Genomic DNA, 21,153 nt, shown 5'->3' on the forward strand with positions numbered 1-21,153 from the left:
GATTGGAGGTGCGGTAAATTATGCAGCCAGACATCCGGTAATGCTTCGATATCATCTGACATGATGAGAACCGTAATGGATGGGAGCTATGCATTGTTTGCCAATTAATTTCTCATTCCCAGGCTCTCTTCCTGGGACTTGAGAGGGCATCTATGGAGGTCACACGGCGCTGGGAGAAGCGTTTGCTCCGGGCTGATATGTATGCACACATAGACACGAGCCCGCAGAGACACTCGCTGTGTGTTTGAGTTAAATGACAGAGGAGATGTGAGCTGCCTCTGCCTGCATATGCACTACAGTGAAGTACTGCGGGCACAGATGTGCTGTAAATGCATACAGACACAAAAATACAAGTGCTATTGTCTCTTTAATGAGCTGCATGCACATTAACTCATCTGCAAAGAGGATTTTGCTAATTGTATTTCTCTATTTTCTCTACTGTCAAATAGTCTCAAAACCCTAAACCATGTCATGCAACTAAACCTCAATTTTTTTTCTCTGTTTTTATTCAAACTTGCGTGCGTCAGGCTACTGACAAGGACAAACATCGTCAAACTTACCAGGGAGACTAAAATGAGGACAGAGGAGTCCAAGCACATGAGCAGAGGAGATTTCAGACTCAGGAAGAGGAAAGGCACACTCCTCCAAGGGCTCACCGTTTGCCAAGACACCTCAAGTAAGGCTTTTCAAAAGACTGTCAACCAACAGTAGAATGGGCCAAAATGGATAAGGCAAAGCTGAGCAGAGGAACTCTGACACTGGTTATAAAGAGAGTTAAAGATGCTTCAGAGGCCTCCAATCAGATTTACTCGGCTGATTGGCCAAAATAAATCACTTTGAGCTTGTGTGCCACCAAGCCTGTTAAATTTAATGTGGCAATTTTGGGGGCTCAAGAGAAACCAATAGCCACACACACACATATCAGGGGTAGCAAAAGAGCAGAGGGGAGGAGAGGATCCCACACAATACAGTTTAACTCCAGTTGCACACATTTTTTTTGCCTTCCGAGTTGAATGATTTGACATCCATCAGGTGAAAAACACTGCCAAATACGGGCTTAGACCACGCGCTGCACGGCTGATCAGCTACGTGAGGATAGCTGGTGTGAAATACCAGGTGTGTTTACATAAATGGATGAAAGAAAAACTGTGAGGAAGCACAAATGTTATCATTTTTTGGCTCTGCACAATGAAAAAACATGAGACAAAAGTCTCTGATTTTTACTTTTAAGTTAAGTTTTTTTCCCCCCATTTCTATACATGTCAGGAGAGATGAATAGTGTGCTGGCCTTAATTGAAGGATTGCCTGCCACCCCTCTCACTACATGGGTGATCTGTGTATGGTTTCTGGATCAAGGTAGAGCTGGCAAGGCCCATGATGGATGGCCAGTCAGGAGGAGGGACGCCAGTCAAAATCATGTGATATGTAATGGGCTATCGCACAGAGCTGAAGAACTTGCCACATTCTGAACCCCCTGAAACATGAGCTTGCCTGCTCTAATGGACAAAAGGTTTCATTCATATTCCATACCAGAAGTATACTGAGACCAGCAAAGCACAATTGCTAATAGGATAATGATGATTACATTTTATAATATATCACAAATTATTCTTACATTAGGGACTACGGCTCAAAGAAGCTGTAAAGTGACAACAAAGCGCTCTGTGTTTCCACGCTAAAAAAACTAAAGCTGCATTACTAACAGAGCCCCATTGTGTTGCAGCATTAAAGGGTTTGCAAGAAGGCAGTGTTTTTGTGCATGTGTTTGTGTGCACGTTTTAGAGAAATGATTCTAAACTATAATCCTAAGCCTCGCACTTTCCCTCGAACAAAATTGCCCTCTGCAAGAGGTGCACCAGGCATGTGATAAGTGCGTAGCCTGCAAATAAGCATGTAGCCTACATTCCTAAGCCTCGACATCAAAAAGGGCTTCATGCAGCATGCAAAAGGCTGTTTTTGTGGAGTACCAGCATTTAGTTTGAATTGCTCAGCAAGCTATTTCTTGAAGCTCTGTAATCAAGAAAGAAATTAATCTGTGATGACGCATGGCAACTGTAGGGTGTCACTTGAACCTGTATAATAGCATGTCAGAGTTTGTCACTCAAAGAGAAATGATAGGTAATAGAAGGTTAGCACAAACAAGACAACAGTTTGTGCCTTTGAGCTCACTGAGTCACACTCAGATTATCTCCAGCCGACTCTGCCAGCCTGCATCTACTGCTTAGACAGTCTTAATCAATTTAGCATGTGTCAGACACTTCCAAACTGAGCCAAGACGGGCATGAGCGTCCAAAACATCGGCTGTTTCGGCATGAAGGTCGGGAGGGGGGGCGGACACGTCTACGGGCTAAATCCACGCCAGCAGGGCTGGCACCGCGCCCTGGCCAGATGGTAACATGTGGCAAAATTACAGGACTACCAGACAGTGAATGTATCTATGACGCCCGCTGTGCCGCATTCTATGCACCAATTATGAGTCAACAAAAGAATCACTCCCACAGCAGCACATTCAGGCTTCAGAGGTTTGTCTCGCTGAAACATGAGATGAAGGGACTGCTGTGAAGTACCAACGCACTGACAGACACTGATCACTATATTCTGTATACACTCCTCAACTTGAATGATAGAAATCACTGAAAGTCTGACAGTGCTTTTCCATAAATGAAGAGTAAACACACTGTCAACAGGGTATAGTGTACAATAATGTGGGCTTAAACCTAGAGAACTGTGTTAATGAGCAGCACAGACAGCATACTAGTGCTGCAGACAGCAGCAGCAGCAGCAGGTGTGAGAGACTGAGGCAAATTTTCTCATGTGGCTGCCCTTGTTTTTGCAGTCCTGTGGCGTGAATGCAGCCGGTGCCTCAAGCACACAGCAGCAAAAAAAAAAAAAAAAATTGAAATCTTATTTTTATATATATTATTAGGAAAGCACCAATCAGACTTTTTCTCTTCTGATACAGATTTTAATACTTCAGTTTAGCTGATCTGATACCAGCACTGGTTTCCCAAATTTAAAAACCGTGTCTAATTGCATAGTGCTCATTGGAATCATTTTTATGTAACGTGGGGCTGCTCTATGAGGCTTTTCATACTGATCCGGTAGCCCGCTGTGACTGAATGAACATAACTGGTAGTGAAAACAGAGAATTTTAAAATTACACTGACACAGAAACTGTAGTTGATGTAGATCTCTCATCTTTCCAATACCCAATCCACTTAACAAGGTCAATATTAGAACAGATGCTGATCCAGCGGATCGGGTCTGGGTATCCCAAGTAAAACATGGTGGGAAAGCATAATAATCCAAAGATAAGGAGCCAATACACCAAATAGAGGTACAGTAATGTATCATTATGTGGCACACAGGCTACAGTGTGTTGGATAGTATTTGTAACTTTTGGAAATGGAGAATATATGACAGTTAATGCACCTATTTTAAAAATATTTAACATTTGAAGGCTTGGGAATTTTTCAAATATGTAAAATGTGTTTTCATTAACATCAGTAAGATGACTGCAGTAAGCATATTGCCCATATTTTGAGACTAATCTAGGCTGATAAGATAAGATAAGACATACTATATTCATCCCTATAGCGAAATTCAAATGATTCATATGCCTTAGATGGCTTGTTAACCGGGATAAGCATGCTGGAAGAATGGATGGCTTGTTGAGCAGTGACATGCTTTCACAAAGACACTGTTTAAAGACGTGATGTACAAGCTTTGAGGGAACAGTACTATTTTTCCGAGGGTGATTTTGTGGTCAGCGTGCAATTCTGCCGCTCGCTATCTCGACTCTGACTTCATGCAGCTTTCTCCGCTGAGAGCTGTCGGCCTGCGAACCTCTGCGTCTTCCAAACTGTCCTGAGTGGAAGGGACGGCTGAGCTGAACCACACGCTGATGGAAGACTGGATCATGTACAGTTGGGAGACAATACATTTCCACAACTGTCGGAAGATCAACATCATCTAGAGAGGTCACGGTGACCTTTGTAAGTGGGTTTGCATCATTTTCATTTACTGATATGAGAAACATCAAGCTGTTGTATCATTTTGTCTCATCTTCCTGAATGAATGAAACACAAATATTGTATGTGCTGTGGCAATTTCTACGTCTGGACCACAGAGCAATTTATGTCACTTGTCCTTGCATGTTCTGCAATCATTCTGATCATGAAAAGGGGACTGACGGTAGGAGAGCTTTTATTTTATATCTGCCTGCTAACAGCAGTCTGTGAAGCACATTTTTTTATCACCAATTTAGTGAATTTAATTATCAATGGAGTTGTCATGGAAGCACTCCCGGGCATAGATCATCTGTCCTTGAAAGCAGGCTGTTTGGGCTCTGTCTGGTGAAGAGACTAGAGCAAGTACACACATTAGCACAGGATTCTTGTGGGAGGTATTCTAAATGCACAAGTTTATTTTCATGAATATCAACGAATATTATTCCCAATTCTTTTGGAAGGGGATGAAAACAAGCCCAGAGCCCAAACAGAATGTTTTCAAGGGTTCAAAAAGTATAAAAAATCATTAAAAAGACACAATAGGAAAGTTTGAAGTCTAGATATCAATACCCTGCCCCTGCCTAATGCGCTGTAGCATGCACTGTGCCCTGGGCCCATGTGGTTTGGCATACAGCACCAGGCCCCAGCTGTGGGTCTGGCCATGTCTCTCCTGCTCTGTTGCCCAAATACCATGCTCCACTGGTATGGCAGGTTATGCATGCTCATGAAGGTGGAAACAGAAGTGGAAATGAACCTGTGTTAGAGCGATCAGAGACTGACACCTTTCTGGGAGTGTTAACAGGCACTGTGATCATGACACTGGATCAAATTTCAGAAGCTCATGTTTGAAGCAAAGGGGAAGTACTCCATTGGCTTTAGACTCTAGATAGTATGCCGGCTTGCTGGTTTATCTCGCCAAATTTACTGAATGGCTGCATCAGCTTCAGATTATCAAGTCGCTGATTTACTCAGTTGGAAAAAAAACAAAACAAAACATTTTCCTGTTTTGATTCAGTACCTTTACTTGTGGTCAAGCTGTCAAACTTTCTTTTCGTGTCTGCACTGCATCCTCCATCCTCTACACAATCTGTGGCTCTCGCAGCATCCATTGTTGTTGTGACTCTCTGTGACTGATATTTCCACTTTGCCTCAGTCACATTTATCTCTCTGATCTTTACGCATCCTCACCGGAGAAGCACATAAATGGAGCAAGCAATATGATGCAGCAGCAAACACGACTAATTTGTGTGCCGTGAAATGGTTGACAGTGATGCTGATTCAAACAATTTTGTTGCAACTATCCTACTGTCTCAAAATTAGGCTCCTCAGGGGACAATATTGCGGGAAATGTGAACAGCTAACAACGTTTGCTTTAACCAGAATAATTCTGCATCCTCTGTTTCTGTATTTGCTCTGGGAGTTGATCAAACTAAATTGTTTATTACTCCGGAGTCCATTCAATCACTATTTCATTCCTTATCAGTCTGTTTATCTGACATTTATATTTGTTCTCTGACTCCATCCATCCACTTAATGCAACATTTTACTATCTATATTCATGCAGCAGACTCTCTGGAAGGCAGCCTATTCTGCGCAACAAAAGCCAAACACACAACACAACATCTCACTGGGAAGTCTAGTACAGAGAATTAGCATGTGAAAGTGTGAGCATACGTGTGTGTGTGTGTGTGCATGCAGGTGCGTGTGATCATTGTCTGCCACTGCTAAAAATTGATGGACAATCATTCAATACAGAAAGCGCATAACAACACCATTTCACTCTCCTTAACGACAACAAATTGTATTATGAGTAGCCGTGCAGCATCAAACACTGTAGGCATGGTCACTGAATGAATGAATATATTACAGGGTGTGTTGAAGCAGGACACAGTGTATGAAAAAAAAAGAGAAAAGATTTGGGGTAGAGTAGCAGCCAGCTAAGGAAAACAAATTAAACTGGCAAGTGGCAGGTAGAAAAAGCTCCAGAGGAGAAAGCAGAGGTAGGGACTTCACAGTCAAATAACTTGTGACATTTCTGACTAGAGCTGTTGATGAGGTAGCGCAAAGAATTACCTTAGTGTGTCAAAATGGGTTCTTTTTTTCCGTTTCATGCTTCCCAACAAGCGCCAATTTATAAAAAGAACAATGGAATGGAGAAATTAGACTTTTCAAAAGAGTTTTGGGAAGTTTAATGTGAGCAGTTGCTTGTTCCTTTGCAAAGGCAACAGCTAGAGAGAGTGAAAGACTTTAGGTTGTGGCTAAAAAACTAAATGTAAAAAAAATCTCAATGTTAAACACCCAAATGTGTCAGAGATCTGAGATATTAAGTTAATATAGTTATTTTTTGTCCCTGCCAACTCTTTCATACTATTGTTATATGAAAACTGATAAAAACACACCATGTGAATTTGAAAAATGGCTGTTATTTTGCTATCTACAGTAACTGTGTATTTAACTTCAATGTTGGTCTCACACAGAGCAGCCTTACACACTGTATAGCCAACTGTCACTAGCCTACACTGTCTTGAGGTGCTATATTTATATACACACGTATGTATTTTTATATTATGCCTTTATACTTGACAAAAATATGACAAAAAGTGTAATCACTTGTGGTGCCAAGCTGTTCTTTATAACCCACGGCACAAAAGTGTTGGGCAGAACAAACAACATGTTGAGATTTTTCTATTCTAAGAGCCTTTCAAGCAGCAAGTTTGTTTTAACAGCAGCAGTAGACCTTCTCTGAAACATTAAATTGCACTCGGACCAAGGTTAGGGTTGTTCTAAGGGTGGCAGTAGACCTTCTCTGACACACCAATTGCACTAAGACCATGATCAGGGTAAGTGTTGTCCTAAGGGCACCAGTACACCTTCTCTGAAACACCTATTACATTAGGACTAGGGTTAGGGTAAGTGAGTTCTAAGGGCTTGAGTAGACCTTCTCTGAAACACCAATAGGACTAGGGTTAGTGTTAGTGTTGCTTGAAGGGCACCAGTAGACCTTCTCTGAAACACTAAATTGCGCTGACTTGAATGTTATGAATAATAATAAGTGAAAGAATTAATAAATCTGGTCTTACCAAGTCTGTTGTCCAATGCTCCAAAGTCCAGAGAGTATTTCACCACATGGTAATTGTTCCAAACATACAGCAGGTTGTCTCTGGGATTATAATCCACAGCGGCGATGTACTGATAGGAGTTGGGGAAAGGGATGTCCAGAAACCCATCTTTACTTAGTTCTGTGTTGTAGATGTAGTCAATCTTGTTTCCTGTTGCCTCATTGTCATCATCCTCGTACACTGACTTAACTACATAGAGGATTCCACAGATCATGAAGGCGTTGGATGCTGAGCGCTTGTCGTAAGATGTGTCCCAGGTCCCCTCAACACGCAGCGTGTAGGGATTGAGCTGGCTGATGACGATTCGCCCGTTGTTCTGCTCTGTGGCATAAATCACCCAAAGGCCATTTTCATCAACAGCCAAGTCGATGTCTGATTTCCCTCCCCAGCGGTATGGAGATGTATCATGGTAGTTGGCGTTGGCGATGATGGCCTCACCGCTCTTGATCCGAGTCCGCAGATCAAACTTGACAATATTGCGTGTGCGCTCCTTGTTGAAGAAGAGCGCCCCATCATAGACCACAAAGCCAGTTCCATCGACACGATGTGGGAGTTTGTAGGTTGTTGTTGGCCTTCCAGCGATGAAGTCTTCTTTGGAGGAGTATTCGGTCAACGTATCGGTGCGATAGGGTGTCCAGGGCATGTAGTAGATCTTATCGGAGGCTTGGAGAGGGTCTTTGCACCAGGCTCCAGACTGGTGGTCTGATTCAAAGAGGTGCTCACTCTGGTACACCCTGCGCAGAAGCCCTGGGCACAGGAATACTGAGGAGCCAAAATAGGGGAAAAACAAGTACAGAGTTACATTGGCAGGTATTATACATCAATAAATAAAAGAGGCAACTGAATGCAGCAAAATAAGGTTTATGTGTGTCTTCTCACTGTGAAGGACCAAGAAGTTGAGTCATACCCACATCTCCTGATCTGATTTATGTTAAATGCAGAACTGATCACTGCACATGTATTAAGTGTTCTTTTGTTTCAGTTATTTGTTACAGTTTTTGTGTAAGATACTTGTAATTCAGTTAGTCTCTGATCTTTAAGACAATTAGCTACAATGTAATCGAATGAACACACTTAACGTTTGTAGGGAGAGTTGAATAGGTTAAGTGAGGGTTATCACCTCTGACTTAATATAAAGCAGAAACAACACAGACCAACTTACCCACATACACATGAATACCCACACTGTTTAGTTATCTTCAGTTTGTTTCTTTTGAGAGAACAGCTTTTCTGTACACTTAAATTTTGTACACCAACTTAAATATAATTGCACCAGAAAAAAAGGTTTCATTCTTCTCTTTCATTAAAACACTCGAGTGGCATGTCTTAATAAATAGTATTAAACACACAAACCCAAAACTAAAAGATTTTGATAAATAGCTATGCTTGGCCCCTTGAGCCCTTTAGGAGTAAGAAAACAAAAGAGAAAAATACAGTAATTACATCATCTATATAATGATTGCCTGTCCATTATTTCATCCACATGACATTTTTAGTCTGCAGCATGATTTACGACACCACACACAGTAAACTAATTATATGTGAACTGGTTTGTACTCAAATCTGATAAAGCTAGGCCCAGGCAATGCAGCTGCAGCAGGTCAATAGTGGGCTCCGTTTGCGAAAGCTAATTTCTGCTCATTATGGATTATCTGAGACTGAGGCAATTGTAATTTTCTGTCTCTCTAAAAAGATGACATCTGAATTCAGGATTACGACTACAAATCCATAGCAGGTTAAACATTTAAACTAAACTTTAAATTTTAATAAACAAATGAAATAAAGAACATAAAATTAACACTGGCCAGTTGTACCTTCTGATCTGATAAGGAACAATAAATAATTCAGACAGTGCAGTTTTCCTTTTCTTCCACGGGGCCCAGAATACATCACAAACACAAACAAAGGCTCCTTTCACTGTAATGGGCCAGGAGCCTGACACAGTGCTGACAGGTTCTAGCTGCAGATCCGTCGAGGGGTAAAAGCGGTGTGCTCCGAGGAGAAATAGTAGAAAGAGACAGCAAAAACAGAGGCTTCTTTCCCTTGTAATCTCTTAAGATTAAACATGTTGTCTACCTGCAGGTGAAAAATGTGGCAAGATGCGTCCCGTTGACATAGCGCTTCAGCACACATCTCAGCGGTTGCTCTGCTAAATTCTAAGAGGGCTGTTTCTACGGTTGAAAAAGACGAGATGTGCTGAAGTACAAGGTCAGAGTGGGTAAGATTTGTACTGACAGCACACGGGAATCTGAGGAGGTTGTAAAATATTGTTTTAAAGGATGTAAGCACAAAGATGGAGGAGGGAATGACAGATATTAGAGAAGTGATACAAAAGCAATCATGGCTTTCATGGGGAATTGACAAAAACCATTACTGCAGCAGCACAGTCATTTCTACAAAATGTTTTCAACTCCCCCATCACCTTCATTTCTCATTCTCTTTGCTACAGATTTCAGTGATACGTCATTAATTAATGACTTGTATGAAATGTATTGCATGGCTGTTAAAGCAGAACTCTTGATGCTAGTTTAATGATTCCTTTCCCATCTTTGACTCCAATCCAGCTTTATATTTAACGTCTGACAAAGGACATGTCTCCCACTCATGCAATAAACACAATGCTCCTGGGGCACAAGTGAAGATTTAGCATATGTTCTGCAAGCATCATGCACTGCTGATAAGGTAAGAATATGACTGCTATGATCCGTTTGCAGTATTGGCTGGTGAGTCCCTGAAGGTTATAGCCATCATCATGTTAGAGCTATAATCAAAAATGCTGACAGCTCATTGGACAAGCTATTGATCACCCTGTATAGCCCTCTCCTTTAATATTATGCTGCTGATAAAGCAGAGCTGGAATAATCTTCAGTTATTACAGGAAGGGAAAACATCAGAGAGTTACGGGATTTCAGTGGGGAGCAGGTCCGTAATGGCCTCACCATAAAGAAAAATCATATATTTGGCAATGTCAAAAGACCTGTCAGTCTGTGATGCTGCTGAAAAACAAGGAATGAAGATCAGTTCAGTGTAATAGGTGCTGTTCTACATGCTGCAGCATGTACACTTCTGAACCAAAGAATTATGCTGGTTTGGTTTATGTCTAATACTGAACTATTTCATTTTCCCCATGAATGACATGTTAAATCACACCAATGAACCATACAATGAGCATGAACCTACAAAATATCAGAAACCCGGTTTAGCAACCGTCACCAAAGGGGGAAAAAAGCAAGCATATACCCATATGAATATGCAGGTGAAAAAAAAAGAAAAGTTGTTGGCATTTAGTTACCTTTTTGTTCCACTTCTATTTTTAGGCATGAAGGGGAGAGAAAGAAAGAAAAAAATAAAGAACAGGTTAATGGTGTGATAACTGTCTTTATTTTATAACAGTCACACAAAAGTACATCAGGAGGTTAGTGGAACTGTATCATACTGTGAGCTTTTAGGAAGAAGAGAAAAGAACTGCATCACACACAAGCCTGTAGGAAAAAGACAGATCAATCAGGTTTTAAATTGTACAACATGTTTTGGTTTTTTTGTGGAGATGGCCGAGGGATGTGAATGTTTAAAACAGATGTACAGAACATGACTTTTTTTGCAGTCATAAAAACACTCAAACATATGCCAGGAAGCTTTTGAGTTTAAGGTACAACTAGGAGAAGAAAATTACTCACATGCAGATTGGGTACATTTCACACTACACAGTGCTGTAGTCTCAAACTGATAGTCCTTTATTATTTCTGACCTAAACTGACTGGTGAAGCTGGCACGTAGCTACACACCTCTATTATGAGATAACATCAGTGGTGGAGACCTGCATGAATTGATTCCTTTTGTCCGTCTGGGGGTAGCAGCTGAAAACACCTTCTGAAGCTGATATGGCTTAACAGCAGCATCATTTTTTTTTTTTTTTTTTTTTACATAGTAGTGTGAAATACTTTTTCTAAAAAGCCGTAGTTAACTAAGCTAGATTTCTCCCCTGGGTAGCTTTGCTGTAGTTCAACTTCTTCTAGTGTGAAGTAATTAGTAGCCTGTAAAGCTATGCTTTCAAAGTAGCTTCCCCAGCACTGGCTAACAGGTTAGCAAACAGTATTTACACAACACTGAGTAACATCGGCATTAATTTGAAGTTCTGACCATTTGGCAAATGTAACTCCAGAGTTTAATGTACTTTTAGCTCAGTTTTGGTCTCCACCAACTTTATCTGATGCTTTAGCTGATAAATGCTACACTATATTTACCAGCTAGCTGCTAACTGTGTTCGTCTGCCTTTGTTCTTATTGGGCAGCGAGTGTGCAGTGGGTTTAGCAGAGCTTTTCAACTGAAAACATCTGCCTATTGCTGCTGCTAGTAAAGAAACTGATTAAAGCAGTGGGAGTGAACCCAAACACTTGAGTTGCGAGCTATCAAAATCAAAACATGAGTTGAAAAATACGAAAACACACCATAGAGCTTGGAGGAACTGCAAAGACAGGTGTTTCATTCCCTATGAGTGATCTCTTTCACACTATATGTAGTACTTTCATCGATTGTTATTATAAAAATAATTGATTAGTGCAGCTTTAAAATCTAGTATGCAGTTGTATATTGTATTGACTGGCAAGGAAACTGAATAACTTCATGTCTAAGTGAAATGTAAAAGCTATTTTGATTCCACAACTGAAGTATACGTACACTGAAGGCTATTACATCTTAACTCTATATATCACTTCCTCTGTGGACAAGCTCTTTATGTCGGTCACGGCATTTTGCTGGTCTCTTCCATTTGTAGTAGGGGTTAGCATCCACCCAGCAAGCCTGCTCCTGTCCCTTCCCCTTCAGTAATCCCGGTTCTAATAAGAGAGGATTAACCTCTGTTACCAGGGCTTACAAGAGTCCTCTCCTCGCAATAGAGAGTGCAACAGAGTGAGGTATGGAGGTCAGTGGGTAGGCATGGGTGGGGGTAAAGTTTGAAAGATGGGAAAGTTATTAGAGGAGAACAATATTAATGCAAGGCAGTGTGCCAATGCATAACAGAGAATGAGGTGGAGCTGTGTCAGGCGGGGGGAAAGAGCAAGAGAGGGAAAAATAACAGGGAGGGGAGAAGTTTTCAACAAGTAGTCTGTGTTTGTCAGATCATAAAATTGTACAAAGGTAGAGCAGAGCACCTAATCAACAGCAAACACTCCAGCTGTCATTGAAACACGATAAGTCCATACCAAGCCTGAGCAACAATAGCTCTGGGCTAAAGCTTTACCACCATTACTGGCAACTGAAATTTGCCAATAACTCGGAACGGCATGTGGACCCCATAGATCAAATCAAAGTAAACAGCCAAACGTCCACGATCGAAGCCTCTTCACCTCCCATGAGCAACGGCCACACAACAGGGACCATGGGGAGTCCAGCATTTCTGATTGAGCGATCGCTAACAGTGGCGAGGGGAGAGGAGGGTAATGATCTATAGAAAAAGGCATTAGCGGTGGGGTTGCGAGAAGTGGTATACGACGCAATCGCCAGGGGAGGTGGTGTGAGAAGGAAGTAAAGGATGTGGATGAAATCTCTCAGAAGGAAACATGCCTCTCCCAGGGCTACAGTGTAGCATCTAGCCCCTTTGTCTGACCAGAAAATACCACTGGATGTAACAAGGTCACCTGTCAGATCACTCAAACCCATTTGTTCATGTCAGGTCCACTCATGTTTCACTATATACACTGTAGACATATATACCAGCCTCGGATATCCACATTTACTGAGTCACAGATACAAGAGGAGCAAGGAGAGGGGAAAAGCAGAGTGAGACGGAGAATTGATTCATTTGAAAAGCTTCTTTAGTCCACCCCACCACCCCCTTTGTGACCTTAATACGATTTTGGTCACGGCTGTCATTGAGTAACTAAAAAGCACTTAGCTCTCCCATCCTTTTCTCTCCCTTCTTCTTGTCCCCTGTCTGATGTCAGAAATATGCCCATAAATACAAATCACAAAATAGAGTCCTTTCTCTTCCCTCTGTGAAAGGTTTACATTCTCTTCCACATCACAAAATAGACCCTTGAATATCTGATTCATAGGCTCTGATGAAAAACTTTCCTATGTCTGCACTTCTGCCCCAAAACACTTGAGCCTTGTCTTCATATTTAAGGACACACAAGGAGCATTTAATGGATTAAATACAGTTGACAGTTTGGCATGTCCCTCAGTTTCTTCTTCTGCGAGACATCATCTGCTTTCATCATGGCTAAAAGCACAAACAACAGGGTTTTACCTATGGTCCACTCATGTAGATATCATTTGAAGATATAAATAAATACAGATAACGGAGATACTCCAGTGAATTGTCTAATGATGTAAATGCTCATCACACCACTCTCCAACACACTTTGGCTCAATGAAATCAACTCTAAAACACTGAATGAGGTGATGAGCTAATTATTTGAATAACATATGATGAGCATTGAGTGGCCATCAAATTATTTAAAAGCAGACATGGGACTGAGAGAATTTGGAAAAAAAATACACCAGTTTCACTGTGGGTCTTGGGGCTGTGCCCTAAGTCGGCGTTTACGGGTGGAGAGGCCCTGCGAGCTCTTGACATCTCAGAGACGTCAGGGGCGCGTGCCGCCGCAACTGCCACTCAAAGTTAAAATCTGACAACTAATTGCGCCAATTTGATGGATGATCAGTGGAATCTGTCACCTGATGTAAGGAAACAGTTCATCATTCTACTTTTGCAGTGACAGTTGGCTGCACCATCGAGACTTGAAAAGGTCTGGCACGTTTTCCTTGAGGGAAAAGATAACCAGCTGTGACCGTGCTTCCTGGATGCCAACGCAAACCAGACGGAGGAAATACCATCACTGGCAAGGAGAAAAAAAAAAAATCCCCTAGCTATAAATTTACAGATCTCCTGGGCTCGCCGATTGACAAAAGTCTGTTATCTGGTATAGATTTACCACAGATGAATGCGCTTTTTCACCAACAACAAGCACACCTGGAAGCCGCCAATACAAGCAGACTTATCTTTTGGCCACTGAGAAGCTGTTTGGGGTTAAATGCCTTGCTCTAAGCCATCTGAAATGCTGCATTGTTTTATTTCAGGCACAAAAAGAGCTCCCCACACTGATCTGGAAACATTCAACACCTCTAAATCAATACATTATTTTTATTCAAATTACATATTTTATTTTTTAAACAGGTTAGTGTTCTCCCAGGCCATAGTTAAGGTGAATACATTCAGTGGCCAGGTTGGTGCCTATTCTGGCGAACAGGTTTGGGCAAAACAATAACTCACTGATCCGTGTGCATGCAGCTTACAACAGTTTGGCTGCTCTGTGGTTCACCCAGCCAAACACAAAGCTGGAAAAGGTGATGTGGCCGATTCTGCAGCTTATCTAATTGGTTCAAGCTGTCGTAGCAAATTTAATAAGATGAACAGGCATCCTACATGTATGGCTTCCTTTTTAAAATAACAGTTTCTGCAGCTGCTGCTCATCACAATCAAAAACTTGCAGTAAATACAAAAAAGGTCAAACGTAATTCAGCTTTGACAGTGCACATAATGTGAGCAGAAAACACTGAAGTACCCTGATGTTACAGCTACACCATATCCTGTAAAACTGCCAATTTATAATGCAGTCTATTTGTTTAGATAATGCATCATTTCTAATATAACTTTCACCTGAGCCGTCACTCTGCATACTTATTGTAGTCTAGTTGCTGCTTAAGACACATGCAGAGCAGCTGACAGTGGAGACCTTTAGCTACTGTGAGCAAAGACCCCCGTCATGTGAGCGGCAGCTGTATGGATTTTCATTTGAATAATTAACGATTCCCAATTTCACACTAATGGTTGAGAGGTATCAGAATGGTATCATTAGCCACTAATAGAGATTCATGGGAGAATGGCTGCAATATTTTTTGCAATCCCTCCCCCTCCACCCCACCCTTTTTTTTTTTTTTCCATTCGCTCTCTCTCAGCCAAGGAGTTGCAGAGTGCAAACCCCTTAACTCCATCCCATCAGCTTTTTAATTAATGACACAAATTACGGGGCTTTGAATAGCATGTGCCTAAGGATGGGGGAGGACACGCAGGCTACCATCTCTCTTTCTCTGAATTCTCTCTTCAGCTCCTTCATTTTTTTTTTTTTTTTCCTATCATTTCCCTCCGCTGTTGCTCATGAGTCTCCCATACCATCATTACAGGTTCCATTTCTCAACAGCCCTCTTTTTCTTTCAACCACTTGTCTGCTCTCTTTGTGCTCCCTTCTCGTACTTATTCAATCTCCTCCCTGGTGTCTCCTTTCTGTCTCCATCACGTTTTCGCTCTCCCTCCTACTGGGAGGCGGCTATGCTATCTTATAACCTTGACAATGCATGATGCTATGTGTGTGCGCTTGTTCCTCTGTCTGTGTGCATGTGTGTGTGTGTTTGTCTCTCTTTGAGGGACAGGTGCAAGGACTTGGCGCTCATCCAGCCTGCTACCCACGTGGGACCAACCAACAGAGGGAGAAAAGACAAGTGCAGCCCAGGCAAAACAAAATTAAATACATTTTTGTGGAACATCGCAGCAACTGGAGCAGAAATAACCTAATTGCACCTTCTAAAATATGTCTTGATTTTCAAGGACCTTGAAATTATGGAGGAGAACAGAGGGATGAGGGGGGTTGTAAGAGGGAGAAGAGAAAAGAACAAGGGTGTTTAGTCTGGTGTGTGGTTGGATGTGGTGGAGCACCAGCGAACAAAGAAAGAAAAAAAAGACAAGGAAATGGAAAAGGAGCTTTGATTAGTAGGGTGATCATTAAAAGGAGAGACCCCCTGAAGAGACCAGTCACTAATTAGTGCTATATCCTCGACACTTGGCACCCCAACAAGTCTTTTAGACATGTGTGAGACTGTGTGTGTGTGTGTGTTGGAGAAAACATTGAGATAAAGGCTGTGCTTGTGGTATATACATGGAAATGTTTATGAACATTTCTAGAAGCTTGCTCAGCATGTAAAAGCATTTATTCCAATATGTCGGAGCATATTTTTGTCTATAACCGTGGATGAAGCGAGGATGATCCTGTGTGTGCGTGTGTGTTACAGAGCAAAAGATCAGCCACTACAGAACAAGAACCTGATAGATTACACCACCTTATACAGCCATTAGTTTGGCGGTGGGAGGGGGGGGGTTCCACGTGTCCAGGTTCACCTCTTTCATACCACCATTTATCCACACTGGTAATCACCGCACAATTATCTCCACCTCCCAACAGGGAAAATAATACTCTCTTTTTTTCTGTAGGAGGTCCATTGTTAATCCCACCCCCATAACAGCTAGTTTATGCTACCACCCTTTTATAATGTAAACATTATGTAACAGTACATATGCAGCTTATTTGTTATTTAATATTACATTTCATTGAATCAGGCAGCTTAACCTTTTATTATCCATGTGATAATGTGGGGCTTGACTGACAACTTTTCATTTGAATTGTGTGAAAGTGTGATCATTTTGTGTTAGTGTGTTATGTTGTCTAAATGAATGATTTTGAACCAACCATAAACAAAAACAAACAAAAGAAATGTTTTTTAATGACTTCTGAAGACAACAGGCAAATACAGTTAATTGCTACGGACATTCTAATTATCTGATGTGAATTTACCTGTATTACACAAATATCAAAATTCTTCTTATTAATATTGCAAGCCCTGGAAACAGGGTGTCAAAATGTCTTCTTCGGAAAAGGACTATTGTATGATTTTTCTTCTGCAGCAGATTTGGATGTCAATCTGCTCCTGAATCACAGGTCCTGTGTTCTTCTGATGGAAAAAAAAAAACAGTGCCCAAAAGGGAGAAATTTGAATTTCATAGTTTTTTGGTCTCTTAGTTGTGCCCCCTGTCTGTGCAATTAGTCAGTCAGACTACTATTCAATCACATCTGTGTAGATCAGAAATGTTTAACCTGTAGCCAATGAACTCATTTCACTCAAACTGCATTAGTGTAACAGTAGCAGTAACCAGTCAATCACACATCGTCAGCAGCCGGCTGCAGTATGTAACATATGAAAATAAGACCTTCACATCTTTATACTATGTCACCTGCTGCTATTGGCTTGAAAGATATAGATACCAGCGTGTGTTTGTTTACTTTGTGTCTCTGCAACTCTGCAGCAGATCAGCCTGCTGGCTGAGCTGTCCATCAAACACTGACACAGACACGCCCACTCTGAGCCTTGAGGGAAAAGATATACATATACACACACACACACACACACACACACACACACACACACATACAGATATGGATATATATACTCTATATACATACACAATGTGTGCATTTACAGTCTCTGCAGTTTAAGAGCAATGTGCTGTGACAAGATCAATCTCTGTAAATTCAGGCCATGACACCAGTGTGAGATCTGGTGTGTGAGATATGTGGCAGAAAGTCATAGTCATCAGAGCTTACTGCATGGGTTGGGGAGTGGTCAGCTGTCACTGAGTGATGAGATGGCATTATGCGCCCCCTTCACAAATGGGAAGAAGTAGAGCTGGTCACTCAGGTGGGGGGAAGAAAAAAAAAAAAAAAAAAACGCCGTCTGAGCAAGCAGGCTAATGCTCACTGGTATTTCAGTGGGGAGCGAGGAGGGTGTGGTTGTGTGATGTATCTGCTGTCACGGTGCTGACTCCCACACTAGACCTGATGAAGGTGGATTGGAGAGCTCAAGGGCAAAAAGCCACTGAACTTCCACACAATCTGCTTAGCAGATTTACCGATAACATGAAAAAGAGTGATCTACTCTTCAAGAAGCTTAAAAGTTGCTGGAAGATTATCCCAGGCAAAGAGAACTGCCTGGGTGCTTGTAAGGTAGAGTGCTGATGATGTTTGAATACTAAGTGTGAGCGACTGTCAAAGCAAATCTTTGAGCATCAGCTGAGACATCTTTTTTTTTTTTTTTTGTTTTTTGTTTATCTAAAACCCTTAGATGTGAGAGGACATTAAAACTATGAGCTGGGCTGATGAGACAAGGATTTGAGGAGTCACAGTGTCCACATTACAGCCATGAAGTCCCATCCTGGTCACACAGGTGGTGTTTACCTTAGGTGTGACCACTCAATAACAGGCACTGTAATCACACCATATTATGCCCACACTGCATTGTAAGTAATAGCCGTGTGTAGAGCATCAATTTCATGGCTTCACCTGCCAACACAGAAGGACACTGAGATTGGTAGCAGGTGCTGAGCAAAACTTGCCAAAACAATCTATTCCTTTATTCGATTAGGCCCCTCCTGAACCTGCTAGGAGTGTTATTATTAGCAAAATGAATTAAAAACAAATTAAGTGAGTTGGAAATAAAAGAACACATTACATGGCAAGTTTCAATGAGGAATGAGCTCAGGATTACACTGCTCCATTCTAATCAGGGAATTGATTGCATGATTATATGCCCTGGCTTAGCTTCCAGAGCGTGAGCCATATCTGACAGGGCTGAGCTGGATCCCACTGTGCGAGGCAGGATTTTACATTGTCCTTATTAGCTACAAACAGTGGGGGGAACTAGTGGCTTATGTATAGCAACAGACTGCCAGCAGGTTTTCTTCCTTTGTTCTCCCACTCTCTTCTGTCTCTCACTTTCCCTCCACTTCATCAGCCATACACAGTGAAGCGTCAGTTTTGAAAAGTGAACAGAACAAAAGCATTTCCCTGACAGGACGTGCAATTAGCCCCAAGCTTTTTTTTTGGGGGGGGGGGGGCAAGGGTTTGACCGCTCGCCTGAACCAAATGAGTCAATTTGCCATGGAAACTACACACAAAGGTACATCTAATTACTGGAAAGAGGTGGCTGATGCCAGGGAGACAGGCAAAAAAAAAAGGAACAGCATGCTTTCAACAACAGAGAGACTGTTGCAGTGGCAGAGCATGGCAACGCGGGTTTGAATTCACTTTCTTGTGTGACAAGTTGGAGAACTTGAGGGGCCACCGAGAGGATGTAAGCGCTTCATTACCGCTGAAGGAAGAACGGCGTGCGGGTTGGAGGGAGACACAGTTGTGTTGACCTCTTATGTGCTCGACCTTTGGGAGGAGCTGTTAAAAGGGGAAAGTTACATGGAGAGGAAGACGGAGCGAGCGGGAGAGCGAGGGAGGAAAGCTTTAATAGGGCACTAAGAGAATAGACGTGCATCTCTCCGCTGAACCGTGGAAAGTCCGGGTGAGAGGGTGAGGCAGAGACAGATGTCAGCCAGTGGAGCACAGTCATGTTTATGAGTCATCATAAAGGGTCAGCACATTACTTCTGCCTGAGGGTAGCCTTACTAATCTGTAAAGTGCATGGGGGAGCATGCGCAAACTGCACTACTACAAAGAAGAAAGTGTCCTCTGGCAGATGACAAATGAGTGTGTACATGGCTACGTTATCTCCAGTAGATACAAGCAAAATTGTATTCAGTTTAATGTATTACTCACTTCGTTTTTTGAATACAAGAACTTCTTTTTTATTGCTTCACCTTCCGTCATTCTTCAACGTGATGCTGTGTCCTTGCATTTGAAACACACAGCTCATATCAAATAATTATTCCGACAGCAGCTCAAATGAAGATATGATGGATTTTCTCGTGTGTGCTGTGACACTGCCACACAGCACAGGAAAACACTGGCACTCCTAGTGGTAATTGTAACGCTTTTATTCCATTACAACTGATGGAGCGGATCAAATTGCAAATTAATAAAATCAATATTGTATCTGCGGCATGTGTCCATCGATTTAGCATACTCCTCCGCCATTATTAACGGCAGATCTGGTTGTGCAATCTTGCCGGCTTATAAAGATGGAGAGGTGAGTGGTGAAAAAAAGACACTCCCCAAGCGAAATACATATAAAAGCTGTCCGTGAGGGTGGCAGCGACGAGAGGAGGTGGAGCGGCTGAAATTGCAGAGTGAGGAAACAGGTGGAGAAAAAAAAAAAAAGGGTTTAAAAGTGTGTGTGTGTGTGGGGTGGGGTGGGGGTAGAATAGAGAGACCCTTAAAGGACAAAATCTAAGTGAAAGTGAGGGAGAATGAGTATTAGGGAGAGCTTGTCAGTGGAATACAGAGTCCAGACTCTTGCACTGAAGGAGAGTTGGAGTCACGGGTGGCTGCTTCTCTTATTAAACACTCAAATCCTTCACTCTGTCTCAAGAAGTTGGTAAAGAGACTTGTGTTAGAAGCCCATCCGCAATTGAGCTGTTGTCTGAAACCATACCCCTTCACCATTGTTACTCCCTAATTATTTGTCACCAATTACTAACCAGTATGATTTTTTTTTTTTTTTGGGGGGGGGGGGATTTCAATGAGATGTCCATTAAGTAGATGATTCATTATGTAAAATAGGTAGATATAAAAAAAAAAGATTCAAGCGAGACACAGAAACACAAAGAACTGTCTCTAAATGTGGCTTGTTCCAGCCAAAAGGATCTGATTGCTTCCTGTGGGAGGTAAGAAGATCGTCCACTGGGCCGTCACAAATGAATTGCATTCACACCCTGTTATAAAATGTATCTCAAAATGCGTCTCCAGTGACTGCTAGTGATTACACTTTGGTTCCCGACTCAAGATACAAATAAACGCCTACATGACTTCTGTAGTGTTTATGCACTGCCAGCAGAATTTTTTTTTTTTTTTATATCCTACTATCGTTCTGGGCCAAATAGTTATATCACACAAGGTCCACCCGTTTCCCTCCCTAGTGCACCCCTAAAAGACGTCCCCAGTGTTACAGCAACAAAGCTGCCAGAAGCACTTTTCCAACAGCATGGGATGACTGCACCATGTTTTGACTTGGCTTCTCTTCAGGAAGATGAGTTTTTTATGTAAAAAAAAAATGGACAAACAACTGAATGGGAATTCTATGATGCCCACTGGTCTTACTAAATTCCAATTGGACCAGAAGACTTGACCCAGGGACTGGGACAGGGCAGCAAAACCAAGCCTGCCAACCAAGCCACTGAGTCATAATGTGTGAGAAATGTCCTGAACATAAATTCAAGATGGTGACATAAGTAGCCTTAAGTGAAAGAAGGG

The 21,153-nt window shown here is 41.9% G+C and overlaps 1 protein-coding gene across 9 annotated transcripts in view; it reads right to left on the reverse strand.

Moving 5' to 3' along the window:
• The window catches only part of LOC139621274 (adhesion G protein-coupled receptor L3), a 205,386-nt gene that overhangs the window by 75,381 nt on the left and 108,852 nt on the right, over positions 1-21,153 (reverse strand). For all 9 annotated transcript variants that reach the window (XM_071477567.1, XM_071477568.1, XM_071477570.1 and 6 more), the window contains one exon: positions 7,091-7,891. In XM_071477567.1, coding sequence (XP_071333668.1) covers positions 7,091-7,891 — 801 coding nt within the window. The remainder of the gene's footprint in view (positions 1-7,090; positions 7,892-21,153) is intronic.

Source organism: Trachinotus anak, unplaced genomic scaffold (genome assembly GCF_046630095.1).
Source record: "Trachinotus anak isolate AG129_WGS33_773 ecotype Australia unplaced genomic scaffold, CSIRO_AGI_Tana_v1 ptg000005l, whole genome shotgun sequence".
Lineage (NCBI taxonomy): Eukaryota > Metazoa > Chordata > Actinopteri > Carangiformes > Carangidae > Trachinotus > Trachinotus anak.